We start from the raw sequence: 19,361 nt of genomic DNA, 5'->3' as shown, positions 1-19,361 counted from the left end.
AATATTTTAGCTGGCAATCAGCTTCAGCGTTTTCAGCTTCAGCGTCTTCAGCTATCAGCACTAGCATTTTCAGTGGCTAAATTCAGCTTACAGCATTCACACTAGCATTATCACAGGTAATGCTACATATTTAGTTCATATTTATGTTAAAAAAGTTACATTTTTCAAGTTTTAAAAACGTAGTTTTAGAGAGTTCAATAAATGTTTATCCTGTTCGGCCCGCGACCTAAGGAGTGTTTTGAATTTTGACCCCTTGTGCGATTGAGTTTGACACTCCCGGTCAATCACAATCTGCCGGTATCAATCAAAGTTTATCTTGGTGACTGATCCGGTTTGTTCTTAGGTCCCAGTCTTCCTAAGAACGACGTCATTGTGGCGGTAAACTGGACGGGAGTTTACTTCGTGGATGAACAGGAGCAGGTTCTCCTGGAGCTGTCCTTCCCTGAGATCACGGCCGTCTCCAGCAGCAGGTGTGGTGATCCCATCATCCCACAAGTTTGAAGAATTCAGAAAAACACATTTATTTTGATTTCTTTTGGAGTTGTTTGTGTGTAACAATTGTGTTTTTCAGGGGGGGTAAACTTCAAGGTCAGAGTTTTACTTTGGCGACTATCAAAGGAGATGAATATACTTTCACCTCAAACAACGCAGAGGACATCCGTGATCTGGTGGTCAGCTTTCTGGAGGGTCTGAGGAAGAGGTCAAAATATGTGGTGGGACTGCTGGACTGTCCGAACCCCGGTAAAATTCTCAGGAGACCTGACACGATTTTCCGTCTCCACGAGTCAAATGAACTTTGTAAACATCTCCACTCACCAGCAGGAGCAGACTCCAACTTCTTGAGCTTCTCAAAGGGGGATCTGATCATCCTGGATGAGCACGACGGAGAGCACGTGATGAACTCCGGCTGGGCTCACGGCATCAACGACCGGACCAAACAGAGAGGCGATTTCCCTGCAGACTGTGTCTACGTGCTGCCCACCATCACCAGGCCGCAGTATGATATAGTGGTGAGTGGGGACAGAATCCAGCGTCTGCGTCTTTCTACATTAGGATGTGGGAATCACAAAGCAGGTCTTCAACACATTGAGCTGCAGGTTTAGAGGTCAGGGACGTTTGTTTCTTCATTGCATGGACCCAGAATGAATAAATCAATCAGTATATATGGAACAAATTCCGAACGGCGTGAGTGTTCTCCACATAATTAGATGTTTTTGTGTCTCTCAGGCTCTTGTGACCATGACTCCTGATCAAAGGCGAGAATCCATCAGCTTGTCCCTGATGAGCCTTACTGAAAAGGAGCTGAGATCGAAGGCCTACACTCTGGAGGAGTTCTCCTACGACTTCTTCAGGTGCATTTCCACACCATCTACGCCAGGAGTGTCAAACTCAATCACACAGGGGGCCAAAATCCACAACACACCTTAGGTTGTGGGACGAACAGGATAAACATTTATTGAACACTTGAACAAAACTATGAACTAGATATATAGCATGACCTGTGATAATGCTACTGTGAATGAGGTAAGCTGAATTTGGCTGCTGAAGATGCTGAAAGCCTAAACTTTCTTATAAAAATTAAATTTTATAAGTATTCATTGGGTGTGGGGTCATGGGATGTATGTGCTATTGGAGGGTAGGGTAGGGTTGGATTGTTATTTGAACTTTTGTGTTTCTGTTTTTAATTGTAAAACACTTTGAGCTACTTATGGATGAGAAGCGCTTTTTATAAATAAAGTTGATTTAATTTGAAATTGATAGCTGAAAACCCTGAAACTGATAGTCAGCTAAATATTATCTTGATGCCAAATTATCCTAAAAAACAAACAAACAGCAAAACCTTAAAAATAACCTTAAAAAACAAAGCTTAAATTAGCCCAAACAAATAGCATGTAGCTGAAATAGTAGCTAAGCCCCAAAATGGCCTAAAAAAATCTTAGTAAATGCCAAAATAGTCCAAAAAGCTAACAGAATGACAATTTTCAAAACTTTAAAACCTGAACTTTTTAACATAATTATGAACTAGATATATAGCATTACCTTCAATAATGCTAGAGTGAATGCTGCAGGCTGAATTTGGCCACTGGAGATTCTAGTGCTGATAGCTGAAGATGCTGAAATTGTTAGCTGAAAGTTGATCGCTGAAAACAACGAAGCTAATAGCCAGCTAAAATATTAGCTGCATGCCAAACTAGCCTAAAAATAAACAAAGAAAACAGCGTAGGTTAGCCAAAACAGCTAGCATGTTGCTGAAAAAAATTGTTATACTTCAAAATAGCCTAAAAAACTCAAAAATGCAGAAATTAGATAAAACAATAAGCTTGTAAATATTAGCCTAAATCCTAAAAAAACTAGCCTTAAAAAATCTTATAAATGCCAAAATAGTCCAAAAAGCTAACAGAATGCTAATTTTTTAAACTTTAAAACTGTAACATAATTATGAACAATAAAAAGGCAGGAATATTATTTCAGAATAAATCAACTTAAACCTTAAATAATTTTCAATGTTTTACTCTCCATAAAAATATATTATGTCAAAATTATGCAAGTTAGAAATAAGCGCAAGATAACATTGATCCATTAATAACAATAAAATAAAATTATCTGGAGGGCCGGATCCGGCCCCCGGGCCTCAACTTTGACACATGTGATCTACTGTAACTCCGGCTGTTTGCCTTCAGGACTCCTCCCAAGAGCACCCTGAGCAGAGTGATGATCTCCAAAGCTCGAGGGAAGGAGCGACTGTGGAGCTGCACCAGGGAGCCCTTGAAGCAGCCTCTGCTGAAGAAAGTCCTGGCTCACGAGGAGCTGTCCCAGGAGGCCTGCCTGGCCTTCATCGATATCCTTTTCATTCTTTTAAATTCTGCTTCTTCTGGTTTACCTGAACTCCTTGACTTGTCCTGCACCGGTCATGAAGTACATGGGCGACTATCCGTCCAAACGAGCGCGCTCCGTCAACGAACTCACCGACCAGATATTTGACGGAGCGCTGAAGGCCGAGCCGCTGAAGGACGAAATCTTCTGTCAGATTCTCAAACAGCTCACAGATAATCACATCAAGTGGGTCAGAAACACCTTGAGTGCACCTCACCTGTGAAAGGTGGTCCGCTCTTGAAATTGTTCCCCGCTGCTGCTTTTGCAGATACAGCGAGGAGAAGGGCTGGGAGCTGCTGTGGCTCTGCACGGGCTTGTTTCCCCCCAGCAACGTCCTGCTGCCGCATGTGCAGAAGTTCCTCCAGGCCAAGAAGCACTACCCCCTGGCTCCAGACTGCATGCAGCGGCTGCAGAAGGCTTTACGGTGGGCGTCCAGTGTAGTTTAACCCTTTAAAATCTTTAACATGCTGTAACTTTTCAAGCGTTAAGATGATCATTCCAGCAGATTCTGAAGGAGAAAAGCGGCTGCCGCTTTTCTCCTTCAGAATCTGCTGGAATGATCATCTTAACAGTTGAAAAGTTACAGTAAATCGAACATAAACCCTGGAGCTCCGCAGTTAAAGGGTTAAAGTGAAGTTATCTGTTGTGTCGTAGAAATGGCTCAAGGAAGTACCCCCCTCACCTGGTGGAAGTGGAGGCCATCCAGCACAAGACCACTCAGATCTTCCATAAAGTTTACTTCCCTGACGACTCAGACGAGGTCAGTGATGGTTAAAAGAGCGATTAATTAATCGCAACCTGGAAATAATTAATCTAATTAATCAATTTTAATGTGAAAAAACTATTTTGAGGTATTTGAGTTTGCGACGTGGTGCAGTAGAAGATCAAAATGAAGTTATAAAGTTGGCTTTATTATTTTTTTATTTATTTAAACGACCTTTAACCTTTACTTTGACACCGCCGTGGGGGTTATTTTTTTCAGTCTTTAACAAATAACAAAATCCTTTAAAAAAAATAAATAAAAATCAGGTTAAGAGTCTCTAATTTAACACATCCAAAAACAGTAGGAACACTTTTCTGTGCAATCCAGTGATGGTTAAAATTAGTGCTTCCATGCAATTAATTTTTGTGCGATTAATTAATCGTCACCTGTAATTAATTAGTTTAATAATTTGATTTTAATCGCAATGATTTTTAACCAAATTATTGCTGTGAAACGCCTCATTTTGAGGTATTTTATTTAAGTTTGTGACATTGTGATGCAGTAAAAGATTAAAATAAAACTAAAAATGTGTTTTTTTTATTTTTTATTATTGTAAACGACTTATAACCTTTACTTTGACACCACTTGAGAGGGTTATTTTTTTTACCTTAAAAAAATAACAAAATTTAAAAAAAATCTGGTCCTGAGTCTCTAATTTACAACTTCAAAAACCAGTAGGAACACTTTTCTGAGCAATCCAGAGATGGTTAAAGAGAGATGGTTAGTGATGTCATTAATAATTAATTAATTGTGAGCTGTCAGGTCGGCATCCAATTAAGCCACACAACACAGAAGAATACTTGCAAAATGCACAAAAACCAGTGAGACGATTAAAGGTGAACACCGATACATCCAGGGAATCCTGGATTTCCATATTTCTTTTTAAGCACATCTGCAGGTTTGGTTTTTGTTTGCAGGTGTTTGAAGTGGAGTCGAGCACGAAGGCCAAAGACTTCTGCCACAACATCTCCGGACGGCTGATGCTCAAATCCTCAGAGGGCTTCAGTCTGTTTGTCAAAATCACTGATAAGGTATGAATTTAACTTTCTGAGGTTTAAATAATCCAGACCAGGAGCAGATTTGTGATGTGTTTTGGTGATTCACCTCGTGAAAGAAAGAAATAACACAAGATCTGCATGAAAACTTAATCTTGATTGAAAATTACTTTAAGACAGAACATATTAAAGTTTTTATTTCAAACTGTGGTTTTTGTTCTCATTTTAGTGCCATTTTCAATGACTATCCGACTTGGAAATCACACATAAATATTAGAAAAGCAACAAATCTTCCAACGTATATGAATGCAGAATAACTTGTGCGCCATCTGTGGGGAGACACCTGAACTACAGGGAAAATAAAACAATAGGAGTAATCAATATGATTTACTCCAGTTTGGCAGGCCTGATTAAAATGTTTAATGACTTTCATATGGCCACAGTTTGCCTAATCCTGCTCTATAGGGTTAGAGGTTAGGCTTAGAGGTCAGAGGTCACCTTAAAAATAAAAATCTTTCCTATGATGGCGTCTCTCGTCTCCCATCCAAGGAGGTCGTTCTACATTTGATGTTTACCTGTCAATTAAAAAAAATGTTTTTAATAGTTTTACAGCCGTTTTAATCTGAAAAATTAAATCAATCCATTAAGTTCATAAAGCTCCACCACAACAAACATCAAGTGTTAGCAGAGGTGATAAAACTTCAAATGCTTTAGATGGGAGGAAACAGGAACAGATTCCCCCTAGTGGTAACTTGGTGAACTGCAACTACAATTTTCCTTCGTCTTCTATCATCTGAATCCTGAATGCAGTTCTCACGCCTGAAATGAAACGATCCCATCCAGCTTCAGTTTCTTCTTTCTTCCATCTGGTTCTTCAGGTCATCAGTGTGCCGGATGGAGACTTCTTCTTTGACTTTGTGAGGCACCTGACGGACTGGATCAAAAAAGCGAGACACGTGAAAGACGGTACAGAAAAGAGGATGTATTTGTGAATGAGCCGTATGAGTGATGGTCTGTAACCGTCTGTGGTGTCTTCTCCTGATGTGAGCAGGAGCTGCAGGAGTTCTGCCTCCTCTGACCTACCAGGTGTTCTTCATGAAGAAGCTGTGGACCAACACGGTGCCGGGCAGAGACGCCATGGCGGACTCCATCTTTCATTATTACCAAGTCAGTTTCTGAGTTGTGAAAACAAAGTTTTCTGCAGATTTACTGCCATAGACGATCCAGCTCAGATACATTTCTAAACCTTTTCCGTCATTATTTGAGTTTTTAATTAGCAAAACACAAAAACTGGAGGGTAAAACGACACACTTTATAGTGTTTTATAAAAGAAAGAAGCTAAAACCAAATTCCACGAGAGGCTGGAGAGTTTGAACAAAATAAATAAATAATACAAATTAATTTTAAATTGTGCAAAGTTAAGATTTATAGGTTGAAAATGTGTTTTTTTTAATGAAAAGAAGCAGATAGATCCTAAAATTATAATTTAGTCAGGTCTAAACACAGTTTTTTCTACAAAGTTGCTCATTTATTAGATTTATTGATGTTTCTTGTTTCCTTTCATAAATTATTATGGGGCATATATTTTGAAATGTTTCTGCAAACTCACAAATTTGAATTAGTTAATAATATGATTTATGTCGTTTGCGGGTGTTGACGTCTGCGTTTTCCCCTCAATTCTTTTTGTTTATCAGTTTTAAAACTTTCCTTTGGAGGCTTTTATTGTGTGAATTCCTAGTAAACATTGACACTAAAGTGATTCTCCTGCTCCTTTCTGTATGTTATTTGGCACGTAAAAACGTATAGTCACACTTTCAGCGATTTCCACAATCTTGCTTTCAAAACGTTCATCTTGTTCAGGACATTATTGTTTTTATTTTTGGAATTTGTAAACTTTACAGTTTTTGAAATATTGAGCAAAATATTCCTTATAGGAAATGAATAAGAAAGTCTTCAAATTTCATAATTTGAAGTAGCAACAAACCTTTAAATGTATTCATGGGCTATGTTTCATCTTTAATAGTAATTTTCAAAACAATTTGGAGTTTACTTAATATTTTATACCAATTTATACCTAACTTTTTTTTGGCTAATTTGGCACCTGTTGAATTTTTTATGCTAATTTGGAGTTTAGCTTCTATTTTAGCAACAGGTTAACGTTTTAGTTAAAGTCCCATTAGTTGTCACGCACCTTTGTGTGTGAAATTTTGTTCTCCACATTTCACCCCTCCCTTGAGAGAGCGGTGAGCTGCAGACTCAGCCGTGCTCGGGAACCATTTGGTGGCTTCATTTGGCTAATTTTTTTTTATCTACTGAGGGTTTTTTCAAGCTAATTTAGAGTCTAGCTAATTTTTTTAGCAACATGCTAACGTTTTTAGCTCTTTTTTTTTCATCCACTGAGGATATAGTCTAACATTAGAGTTTAGCTTCTATTTTAGCAACATGCTAATGTTTTTGACTAATTTATATTACTGAGGAATTTTGGACTTTAGCAAGTATTTAACCAACAAGCTAGATTTTTTTTTTTTTTTTGGCTAATGACATCTACTGTGGTTTTTTGGGGATACTTTGGAGTTTAGCTCATATTTAAGCAACACACAAGATATTTTTGCAAAATTGGCATGTTTTTAAAATTTTAAAGCAATTTTACTACAGATTTTTCAGAAATTTAGATCAACTTTAGCACTCTTTCATCAACAAAATTTCCAGTCTTTTAGTATATACATAGTATAGCATTTTCATTTTCAGCAAAAAGCTTCAGCATCTTCAGCGACTACATTCAGCAGAAAAACATTCACACTAGCATTATCACAGGTAATGTAACATTTCTAGTTCTGTTTTGTTTCCTTTTTTAAATTGTAAGTTTTCACTCTTTAACCCCGAAGCTCCAGTGTTTACATTACGTTAAAGATTTTATGTTCAAGCGTCAGCGGTGACGTCTCAGATCTTAAAGGGTTAAACACATCCTTCCCAAGACGAACATTATGAGTCACGAAGGACAGTTTGGCTTCACATTCTCAAACACTCGTCTGTCCAGGAGCTGCCCAAGTACCTGCGTGGATACCACAAATGCTCCAGGGAGGAGGTGCACCAGCTGGCGGCGCTGATCTACCGGGTGAAGTTTGAGGAGGACAAATCCCACTTCCAGAATGTTCCAAAGATCCTGAAGGACCTCGTCCCTCAAGACCAGATCAGACTCCTGTCCCCCGATGACTGGAAGAGGGTGAGCAGATGAGCCACTTCTTCACACAGTTTTAGAAAGAAATGTGTCAAAGTTTCTGTTTATTATTTGATTCTTTAAGTTGGAAAAATACTACAAGTAGATTGTAAACTGTAATTCTGTGAGTAAAAAAAATGTTAATTGTCTCTTGTTTATTAGTTTGATATTTATGTAAAAATCTATGTCAAACGTCTTGTTTCCCCTCAGTCCATCATGACGCTGTACAACAAACACTCAGGGAAGACGCGTGAAGACGCCAAACTCTCCTTCCTCAAAGTGGTTTATAAGTGGCCCACCTTCGGCTCTGCCTTCTTCGAGGTCAAGGTGAGGCTGAAGGTCATTCCTGCTGCGTTTGATTACGCTCTTAAGAAACACATAACTAAAAAGGTTGTTTTCCTGCAGCAAACAACTGACCCAAATTACCCAGAAACCCTCTTGATAGCCATCAACAAACATGGCGTGAGTCTGATCGATCTGAAGTCGAAGGTGAGGAGGACTTTTTAATGTGTTTATTTCTGTTTAGTTTGCTGACAACTTATTAAACTTATATTTTTTAAATCCATTCTCTAACCTTTTTTAAGGCTACAAACCGGTTTAATGTTTTTCGATGTTGAAGTAGCCGTCCTGATGTTTTGTTTCCAGTTTAACTTTTGAGGGTAAAGTTTATCTTCCTCCTCTGTAAAATCTCTGCAGCTGCTTTAAACTCGCTGTGTTCTCTAGATTTTAGGTAGGAACCATTTAAAGGATCTAGATTTTCCCTAAACCCATCAACACAACAACCTCTATATTTTTATTCTAAAAATCCTTTGATCTTTTTACATTAATATCTGGACGTTTGCCTGGTAACTTGTCCAAGTTAAAAGGTTTTGACTAACCAACATAAAACCACGTAAAGCAGGAGCTCTCCTAACGGAAAGCTAAACAATGTGGGCGTGGCCTGTCCAAACACTGCAAAATAATGACGTTTTGTTTCTGGGACTCACATGTTCAAACAGATCTAACATCTTCATGAAAGCTGGAGTTTAAAAAATATATATATGTCACTTTGTTGTTCAAAACAACGTAAGGGGTTCTGGATTCCTACAGGAATTCTCTGGTTCCATTCTGCGTTTCTCTCTCCACCTTCTGCAGGAGATCCTCACCACCCACCCCTTCACCAAGATCTCCAACTGGAGCAGCGGGAACACTTACTTCCACATCACCATCGGAAACCTGGTTCGGGGCAGCAAGCTGCTGTGTGAGACGTCCCTGGTGAGTGGCTGAAGCAGAGAAAGAACTCTGGAAAACCTTCATCTGATCCCAGAAAGTAGAAAAATCGATTAAAAACCACAAAGAAAAATCAATAAAAAATTCTGGAAAACTTAAACGTTGAGGGTAAAATGTTAAACATACTGTATCTGTTAAGATAAGATAGAAAATGAATTATAGAAGAAAATTCCAGACTTTAAATGGAGTCAGGGATTGCAAACAGAGAAATGTAAACTTAAAAACCTAAAATGCATTTTTTATTCTTATACAAATATATAAATATCAATTCATCGGTCTGAAAAAATCCAATCAGAAAAGCGAAGTTTGTAAAGTCTTCTTCTCCTCCTTCAGGGCTACAAGATGGACGACCTCCTGACCTCCTACATCAGCCAGATGCTGACCACGATGACCAAACAGAGAGCGTCTCGCGGCAGCAGCAAGTGAGCGCTCGGCTCCGCCCTCCCACCCCCCCAGTGGGCATCTGGCTCTGTCTTAAAACTCACCTTCTGCCTTTACCTGGACTTCCTGGAAACTCCGCCCATCGGAGTTTTTCTCTGCTTTGCTTGCGTTAATAAAACAGAATTTGTCCCAGTTTCTGTGAAGCATCTTTTCAATAGGATGAGCATCTCTTTTCAAAATAAAAGCATATGAATACAAACTTTTCTGATGTCATTTACACAAACAGAAAATCCACGAATGTGTGTATTTCGGATTGATTTGTCTTTTTATGTTTATTATTTAGCATTAAACCGTATTTGGAAAATAAGTCTTTTATTTTGACGTGACCACATTTCTTTATGTAGCAACGAATAAATGACATTTTATGAACTAATTTCCCAATAAAATAAATGTATAATCACTATGGAAGTGGAGCATTTTTTGGTACAAAATACACAAAGTTTTTTGGATGGAGAATTGCAACAAACTTAAGGTGGTTTCCATGGCAACATTATACATGAGGCTGGAATCTGATTTTTTAAATGTTTTCTTCTTCTGCAGTTTTACATGACGGCAGTTTACTAGCTAAGCTAAGAGGATACAGCACCACTTCAAGACACTTTATTTTATCCTGTAATCCAAATACGTTATTAACGGTAACTCGTGGCTTTTTTTCGCACTGTAATCCAGTCAGGAGAAGCTCTCGGTTGTTGAGAAAAACATAAATTCTTGTGATCAAGGAGTTTTACTGTTTGGAAATGACTCTGTCCTGTTGTGGGTGAAGAGCGGAAGTGACGTGTGGTCTGCGCATGCGGGGTAAGCGGTGCAACCGATTTGCTTCCGCATTCAAAAATGCAGCCACAGGCGCCTTCAACCTGCCCTTTTCCCACGATACTTCGTGACAACGCACATTTGACGTCAGTGACAGAAACTAACCAGCATGCTCCGCGCTGCAGGCGATCTGCGCAGCGCCGGTGTAGGTAACATATGTGCTTGGCCTTTTTTTTTTTTTTTTTTTTTTTTAATGAAAGAAATAGTATACAGACAGTATACAGAACAATGAAGCCAGGGGGTGTTACATGCAATCAAATAATTTGTAGCGAGAACATATATTAACAGTTTTTAATGCCTTTTTGTTTGAGGAACCACTTATCAGTTTCATATAGCAGACAACATCATTATAAAAATGAATGAAAGTCAGATTTTTATAACTATACTTGCATCTGTGAATATGAAATTTTGCTGAAATAATAATTTATAAGTTTATTATAAAGTATACATCTTCTTTAAGCTGTTTTCTGAAAAAAAAGAACAAAATATTTTCCAATATTTTGGAGGCCTATTTGCTTATTAAATAATGACTATAAAATCATGGCTTTAATCTTTGCAAGAAGAATAAAATATGTCCTAGAGTCTATTATAGATGATACACAGTCTGGTTTTATGAAAAACCGACACATTTCCAACAATATCAGACTTGTGTTGGATATTCTCGATTATTCTGACTTAATCTCTGACAAATCTTTGATTTTATTCTTAGACTTCTACAAAGCAGATGTGCTCGGCCTGTCAGATCGGATCGGGGGCTTGTGACTAGTGATGATGTCACACAACTGTAACAAACGAGTTGGCTAATTTGCAGTTTTTTCTGTACTGAAACTGATGTTTACAATAAAGTTTATTTTTTAAAAAAGAAAGGAAAAAAGTGTTGAGATCTGCTCGGCTATTATTTATTATTTTGGCATTGACAGCTCCTTCACTAACGTCTGCTCTCCTCAGTGTTTGTGTAACGGAGCCGAACGTGAGCTGCATATTCTAGCGGGACTTCATCCGGTCCGTGTGACCAGAAAGAAGTTCAACATTGGTAGGATGTATTTAGAAAAAACTGACATTTCACATTTTTAAGTTTTAGTGCATCACCCAGCAAGTTAGGCCAAGCAGGCCCCATATGGGTTTAAAGGTATGTAGAAAATGTGGGGCCCCGAATGCGTTTGTCCCGTTTCTGTGGTGACCCGAGCCTGTGTTTGTCACATTGGCTTAAGTGTGCACTCAGAGGGTTAGCTCGCTAAACTAGCCAGCCGCCTGGTGGACAGCGTAACGAGCTCTGTTGTTGCATGCTAGCAAGCTCCTCTTTACCAAGCTAGTGAGCTCCGTTGTATCGAGGTATATAGCAAACTCTGCTGTAGCATGCTAGTGAGCTCCTCTTTAACAAGCTAGTGATCTCCGTTGTATCGAGGTATATAGCAAACTCTGCTGTAGCATGCTAGTGAGCTCCTCTGTAGAAAGCTAGCGAGCATCTCTGTTGCGAGTTAGCAAACTCCACTGTAGGATGCTAGTGAGGTCATCTGTAGCAAGCTCCGCTGTAGTGAGATTGTCGTCAGCACAGAGGCAGATGTTGTGGAGGATGGCACAAGCTGCAATATTTAAATGTATATATAAATATATTCCAAAGAATATTGAAAAGCTGCAATGTGTTCACTTACATGAGGTACAGAGGTGTGATGCAGCTCCAGCACTTGCAGGAGGATGCCGATGTCACCGATCCTGATCAAAGAGGTCCAGGAAGACTGCAGGAGAGTTCCTGTTCCCTCTGAAGTCTTGGATCTTCACTGTTGGAAAAACCGCTCCAGGATTGGGAGACTGGTTGATTCTGGATTACAGGGGTCAAGTCTAGTTAAAAAGAAATAAGAAACACATTTATATAAAAAATGTGGTTTTAAGTAATTTATTAAACATCATTATACTTATGTGAACATGAGAATAATGTTCTCATTATTGAGAATAATTAAACACTACTTTTATTGATGGTAAATAAAACTAGGAGAAAATTGTTAAACTTAATTTCTGCAATAAAAGTCAGAAGATAAAATTAGCATTTAACACTATTGTAGTATGAATAATAAAATAAAAACACTTCAAAGTTATTTTGTACTTGTTTTTTGTTCTCAGAAAAGAGTAGGTACTTATACTAAGTTACATTTACTGCAATAACTTGTGAAATAAACAAAACTTGAATCTACAAACCCACAACTTCAGTATTTGTATATTTCACAACCTGTAATAGTGTTGCTAAATTCATATTTCCATTAAACTAGCTAAAGTTAATAAGCAAAACAGCTTGTAGATGTTTTTTCTTAAGCGTTTGTCCATAGTACCGTTTAAAAAAAACTCTGTATATATTTTTTGGTTTGTATGTAAATAAATATACAAATCAAAATCACTGATTGTTTTCACCAGCAGGGGGCAGTAGCTCCATACAAAAAAAGCCTGATTGAGATCATATGAAGTGAGACGGGGTGAAAGTGAACAGGAAGGTGGCTCGCGCACATGATATTTTCCAGTTTTTAATAATCACACCACTTTTGGTTTTATTTTGAAAAAAGGATGTTCATTCCAACGAAACAGGAAGTGTGGCGTCTGGAGCGAACGATAACACGGTTAGCTTAAAACCAATTGATTTATTGTTGAAACGCTGGTTTCACACGTGCTGGAGAATGAAACCTGGAGAATGTGAAAGGTAGAAAACTTTACTTTGACAGTGATCACACTTTTGGTGTAACTTTCAAGAAGGTTGTGAGGTTAAACTAAGAAAAAAGCATAATTTGCTACGTTCAATTCTAATTGATGTTTAATCCCACTATATGATATGCTATTAATTTAATTATAATAAACTTTCTATCAAGAATTAAATTAAAATTATTCTATGAGGTTAAAAAATGAGCGAAAATTTTCTTATTAATAAATAAAGCTAAAATCTGTTTATATAATTTATCCTTCCAAATGCAATTTTTAATAAAAAGCTAACAGGGATAGATTTATTATTTATTTAGATTGAAAAAAAAATCCCATCTTTATATTGTTTTTGTTTTATCTATATTAAGTTAATGTGGAATTAAGATGACACTGATAATTTTCCTTTTTGGTTTACTTGCTAAAAATCAACTTTTATATTTCATCTTTAAAAGTCTTTAGTTTTGTGTTTGTCTTTTGTAACTTTTTTTCAGCACTTCTTCATTTTTTTATTTATAGTTTTTGACATGTTTTCCACCGCTTAACTGAAAATCACATTAAAATAAAAAGTTTATGTAGAAAATCTTTCCTTTTTTTCCCTTAAAAAACATTTTTAACAACAAAATTAGAATTAATAGAAGTAATTATTATGAAGAATGTAAAAAATGTTGCAAGCAACAAAGTTAAAGGCAATCTTTCTCATCATAATGTTTTAGGTGTTTTTAAAGTAGGATTCAAAATGAGTGGAAAAAACCTTCAATGACTCAATAAAAAAGCTTGTTTAACAGCTGAACACACATGACCATATCATTATAATGTTTAAATCATGATATCATAATTCAATATTTTATGTTTTTATTTTTAACAACTATTTATTTTGACAATAGGAGCCTATTCCAAATCCAGTAATGCCCCTTAGTTCTCCCATATTATGATAGTAACACTGCTATGCCTTGTTGTAGAGATGGTTCTGCCCAAGATTGTTTGTAAAATATTGTAAAATATTTTTAAAAAAATTTAAAAAGAAATACAATAGAATGCTACCTTTACACAATAATTTGATTCCAGCATCTTACTAAGAGGAATCTTATTCATTCTAGCTAAATTTAGTCAGATAAACTCAGCATTTCATTTCCGTTTTTGTCAGAGCAACAAACTTGTGGCTCTTGTACGACACGAGTGAACAAACCCTGTTTTATGACATCCTGTCACAGCAGGTGAAACAGTTTGTTTCCAAGCATCAGAGGGAGCCGCAGTGTGTCATCATAATGCAAGAGAAGATGCACTCGCATGACATCAAAGCCGTGGATTAAAGCGGATCAGACCCCCAGACAAACTCTGGTGTGTTTGGGAGTCGAGTCAGATCTACAGGGCAGAGCTTGACACCTTAATGTAAGTGCTGGCAATCCTCAGTGGAGTCAGCATTTCCTCAACCTGCTGCCGGCAGACACAACACTTTACGGGTTCAAAGAGAAAATCCCGTTTGAAGAGGAAACAAGTGCAGAGCATCACCCTGTTTACAGAAGCAACGGTGCTTTAGCAGAAGACTGTTGACTGACGATCCCCGCCGTCATCACTGCCTTTAGCACACACACCTATCATACAGACACACGTGAATACCTAGCATTTTGTTATCGTCTCAATTGTGCCACATATATAAATTTATGATTGTGTTTGTTTGTATTTATGTAAATGACCGGAGAAAGGTAGTTTGTCCACTCAGGGTGGGTGGAGTGCTCCTGCCTCAGGGGGAGGAGTCTAAATATCTTGGGATCTTGTTCACGAGTGAGGGAAGATTGGGGTGTGAGATCGACAGGTGGATTGGAGCGGCGTCCACCGTTATGCGGTCGCTGTACCGGTCTGTTCTGGTGAAGAGAGAGCTGAGCCAGAAAGCAAAGCTCGATCTCCGTTCCAGTACTCACCGGTGGTCATGAGAACGAGATCCTGACTACAAACGGCTGAAATGAGTTTCCTCCGGAGGGTGGCTGGACGCTCCCTTAGAGATAGGATGAGAAGCTCGATCTCCTGGAGACAGCATGGTAGAGCTGCTTCTCCTCCATATCCAGAAGAACCAGTTGAGCTGGATCGGGCATCTGGTCCAGATGCCTTCTGGATGAGTTCCTAGAGAGGTGTTCTGGTTCTGTCCCACTGAGGGAAGACCAAGGACACGCTGGAGAGACTATGTCTCTCAGCTGGCCTGGGAACCATGGATGGATGGATAGTTAAAGTTGAAGTCCCAGTATTTGTCACGCAGCTAGGTGTGTGAAATACTGGGACTGTTCTCCGCATTTGACCCATGGGGTAGGTTGCAGACACAGCCGCGCTCGGGAACCATTTAGTGATTTAACCCCCCAGCCCAACTCCTTAGTGTCAATAAGGGAGGCACTGAGAGTCTTTGGTATGACTCAGGTGGAATTTGAACACACGACCTTCCAATCTCAGGGCGGACACTCTACAGCAAGGCCACTGAGCTGGTATACACAGTACGTACAGGACCCTCTGCAAGGTGGCTGTGGAGATCCATTCCTTGTGGGTGTACTTTCTTAGCAAAAAAAGGTTAATTTACTGTAAGAAATTCTTTAGAAATGTTCTATAAATTTGTGTTTTTAATGTATAGTTAGTAAAAATAAAAGACTCTAAACTCTGTTTTATTTTGGTAAGTTACACTGAAGCGGTTAAAGTTTTGAAAAAAGGCAGTTTAAGATGAAAATGATGCATTTTGTGCCTCACATGTTAGAGAATGACTAGAAAAATCTCAGTTTATTCTAATTATAGCTATATATATATATACACAGTGCCTTGCGAAAGTATTCGCCCCCTTGAACTTTTCAACCTTTTGCCACATTTCAAGCTTCAAACATAAAGATATCAAACTGTAATTTTTGTGAAGAATCAACAACAAGTGGGACACAATCATGAATTATAACTTAAGGGGGCCAAATCATTTTGCACACCCAATTTTTCAGTTTTTATTCATTAAAAAAGTTTGAAATATCCAATTCCACTTCATGATTGTGTCCCACTTGTTGTTGATTCTTCACAAAAAATTAGCTGTACTGCAGCTGGTGTATGAGGACTAACCTTTCTGTTGGTCTGGTACCAACTGGTGTTTAGACCAGCTCAATGATATTAGATATCTGATTATAACTACTTTTTTTAGGCATCCATTATGGCTTTTTAATGGACACCCTGCAGCCAATCAGAATCCAGTATTCCCTCAGACTGTGGTAAGTACAGTATTACTGAATTGAATACTTTTGTTTTTCAAACTTTTCTTGAACTTTAAACTTGGCCCATACAGTGAAGCCAAAATGATAATCTTAATAAATCAGATACCAGCTGATGCAGCGATGGTGACGGTCTGGTAAATCTGAGCCAAACTCAAAGTCCTCATTATGCGCCTGCAAAATGAGTCACAACAGCACGGAGCCCAGACATTTATTCAGAGAGACGAGCACATTTACATGTCCACCTCTGTATTCCACTAGATATGCAAATGACTTTCTGGTGTGGAGGTTCTATTAGAAATGCATTGCAATAATCCAGTGACTGAACAGAAATATGGGCAGTGTATGATGAAAAGAAAGCAACAGATTTTTCTCTATTTAAGTAAAGTGTTTAATGTAAAATTAGCAAAAGGAAAATTAAAATTCTTATTATTAGTTTACCATTTCTACAGAAAAGGTTAATTACTTTGAACAGCTTGAAAGTGGGAATTTATTGCAAAAACTCTGAAAATTGGCAAATTATATATAAAAAAAGGGAAGATATGGTGGTGTAGTGGTTCGCGCTCTTAAGTCACAGTGAGAAGGTCTTGGTTTGATCCCAGCTGGGACCTTTCTGTGTGGTTTGCATGTTCTCCATGTGCATGTGTCTAAAAGCATGCTTCATGGGTTAATTTGGGTTTCTAAATTGTTCTTGAGTGTGAATGTGTTTATGTGTGTGTGGCCCTAACGTAGCTGGGATAGGCTCCAGCAACCCTCGTGTTTCTGAAAGGGATTCAGCCGGTTGTGAAGATGCATAGACGGTCAAAGGCGCAAGAATAAAGGAATGTACACAAAATACGAGAAATAGTTAGAAAATTGACATTGTTATTTCGTGTCATCAGGGCAGCTCAGGTGTTGAAGGGTTTACTAAAACAAGAAATTCAAAAATTGGAAATGAAAATATAGGGAGCAACAAGAAAAATGGTAAATTTAGGAGTAAAAATGTTTAATTGTGAAGTGTTTTGAAGAAGAAAGTTGAAATACCTAGCAAGAAAAAAAAGCTAATTTTGCACAAATAAAATGTTCAAAAATGTTCATTATTGGCCAAATACTGCCTAAGTTTGGCAATTAAATAATTTTTTATAAACTTTGTGAGAAATTAACAATGTCATAGAAATATAAGATACAATGCAAACAAAAACTTACTGCAAAAGGCTCATATGTTCACAGCAAATAAAATATGCAAAAAATGTTTAATCTAATGTAGAAATGCAAAAAAAATCAAAACAATTGTTTATTTTTTAGAATCTCTGACATTTTTTTTACTTCTTTGGAAACTCTGTTCATAATAAAACATTTTATTGTGACTCCTGTTAACTCACAAAATATTGTTTCTGTAAAGTGACGGACACACTGGGCGTGTGATGTGAGTTCAAGAAGGCCCTAAACGCTGGTTCTTGAACACACATTTAGCCCATGGTGTTCACACTGGACAAGCAGGGAGGGGCCTCTCTTGTTTTTGTCTTTCTACTGTTTAATAGCGCATGACCGCCACCTACAGTTGAAAGAGGCTTAATGCAAAATGTGGAAACAAATCTGGTGAATGTTGCTTCAGACTTTTACTTTCACAGCTCTATTCCGATATTTGAAAGACTTGGTGTTGTAGAATTCCAACCATCTCCTCCATGGTCACTCCTCATACGATTGGCTCTTCAGTTACTGTATTTTCTGAAGTATAAGTTGCAGTTTTTTTCATAGTTTAGCCAGAGGTGCAACTTATACTCAGAAGAGACTTATTTGTGTTTTTTTTTTTTTTTTACATAAATAGGCTCATATATTTATTATTTTCCCAGTAAACACCGGTTGTCCTTTAGCGATTGTTTCCTCTAACAACCACTAGAGGGTGCTGCATCTGAGTTTTAGTATTTTGCTACTTACAGTGCCAGAAGAAGAAGTGTTGTCCAAAACAAACATGGAAGAGAATCTGATCGTTTTCCTCTTAAACTTCGATATTTTCCTTATACAGATCAATAGATTAGTATTCTTGCTTTTATTTATTTACTAGTTACGCTGGGCTTGGCAAATTTGTTCTTAAATGTCAGACTTTTTTCCTAAAAGTGTGACTTGTACTCCAGAGCGTCTTATATATGGTTTTCTTTTTCTTGATTTGACATTTTTTGCTATTGCGACTTAAACAGGAAAAATACGGTAATTTTAAAGGGACGTCACTTCCAAATTCAAGTCTGACCTGGTTTAACTTTTTAACACGTATTCAATGGACGCAGAGCCCAAAAGTAGATCCTAAAAATGCGCATGAACGCAAGAGTTATGAGCCTGAAATGCAGGTTTCTGACTTTTTGTAAACGTAGTTTAGGAGCGATGATGGTGGTGTAGCGGTCCACAGCAGGAAGTCTTTGGTTGAAGTCTCAGCTGGATATCTTCTGTGTGGAGCTTAAACGTTCTCCCTGATACCCCAGCTTCCTGTTTGAATCTACAGCCCTGTGACTTTCCAGAAAAAGGGATAGGCTCCAGCAACCATGTGACCCTCCACAGGACAAAACGGGAATCGAAGATAGATGGAAATCTAAACATTCAGAAGCTGAACTTAAATCACGTTTACTCTAAACATTTCATATTTTATTTTGCAATAAAAAAGTGTTTCTGTTTGGGTTGAACAGAGTTTTTCAGAGTAAATCTCAGCCTTAAACGTCAGAATATATACATTAGTCAGAAGTTCTCTGGACCAGGAAAAAGAAAAATCTGCAAGGGATGCAATTTGTAATGCAGTGCAGCAAAGTGAAACGTTTCACATCAGGACTTGTCACAAACACTGAAAGAAGTTTTAGATCAAACAGCAAAGCAGCGATGACAGCTGTGAGTTCCTCGTCTCCTGAGTTTGAGTCCATGAAAGATGGAAGGAGCTGGAGATCCGCCTGGAAGCTTCACACCTTGAAGAAAAAAAGAAGAGCGGCGGTAATGCGTGTTGACGGCGTGAGGAGGAGGCGGGTAATCACGTGTGTGATTAAAACATGAGATCCAGAGCAGCTCATTAACGTCTGTGAGGAGGATGTAAGCAGAATTTCAGAGTAAACTGTGATATTTCAGTC

The 19,361-nt window shown here is 38.0% G+C and overlaps 1 protein-coding gene across 3 annotated transcripts in view; it reads left to right on the top strand.

Moving 5' to 3' along the window:
* Positions 1-9,959, top strand: part of myo7ab (myosin VIIAb) — a 48,252-nt gene extending 38,293 nt beyond the window's left edge. For 2 of the 3 annotated variants that reach the window (XM_024266147.2, XM_024266145.2), the window contains 16 exons: positions 344-470; positions 572-741; positions 820-1,010; positions 1,228-1,352; positions 2,682-2,839; positions 2,907-3,060; positions 3,143-3,298; positions 3,529-3,634; positions 4,555-4,668; positions 5,511-5,598; positions 5,684-5,799; positions 7,670-7,855; positions 8,060-8,176; positions 8,255-8,338; positions 8,984-9,103; positions 9,452-9,959. In XM_024266147.2, coding sequence (XP_024121915.1) covers positions 344-470; positions 572-741; positions 820-1,010; positions 1,228-1,352; positions 2,682-2,839; positions 2,907-3,060; positions 3,143-3,298; positions 3,529-3,634; positions 4,555-4,668; positions 5,511-5,598; positions 5,684-5,799; positions 7,670-7,855; positions 8,060-8,176; positions 8,255-8,338; positions 8,984-9,103; positions 9,452-9,544 — 2,105 coding nt within the window. In that variant the 3' untranslated portion in view covers positions 9,545-9,959. The remainder of the gene's footprint in view (positions 1-343; positions 471-571; positions 742-819; positions 1,011-1,227; positions 1,353-2,681; positions 2,840-2,906; positions 3,061-3,142; positions 3,299-3,528; positions 3,635-4,554; positions 4,669-5,510; positions 5,599-5,683; positions 5,800-7,669; positions 7,856-8,059; positions 8,177-8,254; positions 8,339-8,983; positions 9,104-9,451) is intronic. The other variant, XM_024266146.2, reaches the window with a different exon arrangement.
* Positions 9,960-19,361: the final 9,402 nt, after the last annotated feature.

The sequence above is a fragment of the Oryzias melastigma genome, linkage group LG14 (assembly GCF_002922805.2).
Source record: "Oryzias melastigma strain HK-1 linkage group LG14, ASM292280v2, whole genome shotgun sequence".
Classification (NCBI taxonomy): Eukaryota; Metazoa; Chordata; class Actinopteri; order Beloniformes; family Adrianichthyidae; genus Oryzias; species Oryzias melastigma.
The sequence above is the reverse complement of the archived record's forward strand: the minus strand, read 5'-3'. Positions and strand labels throughout refer to the sequence as shown.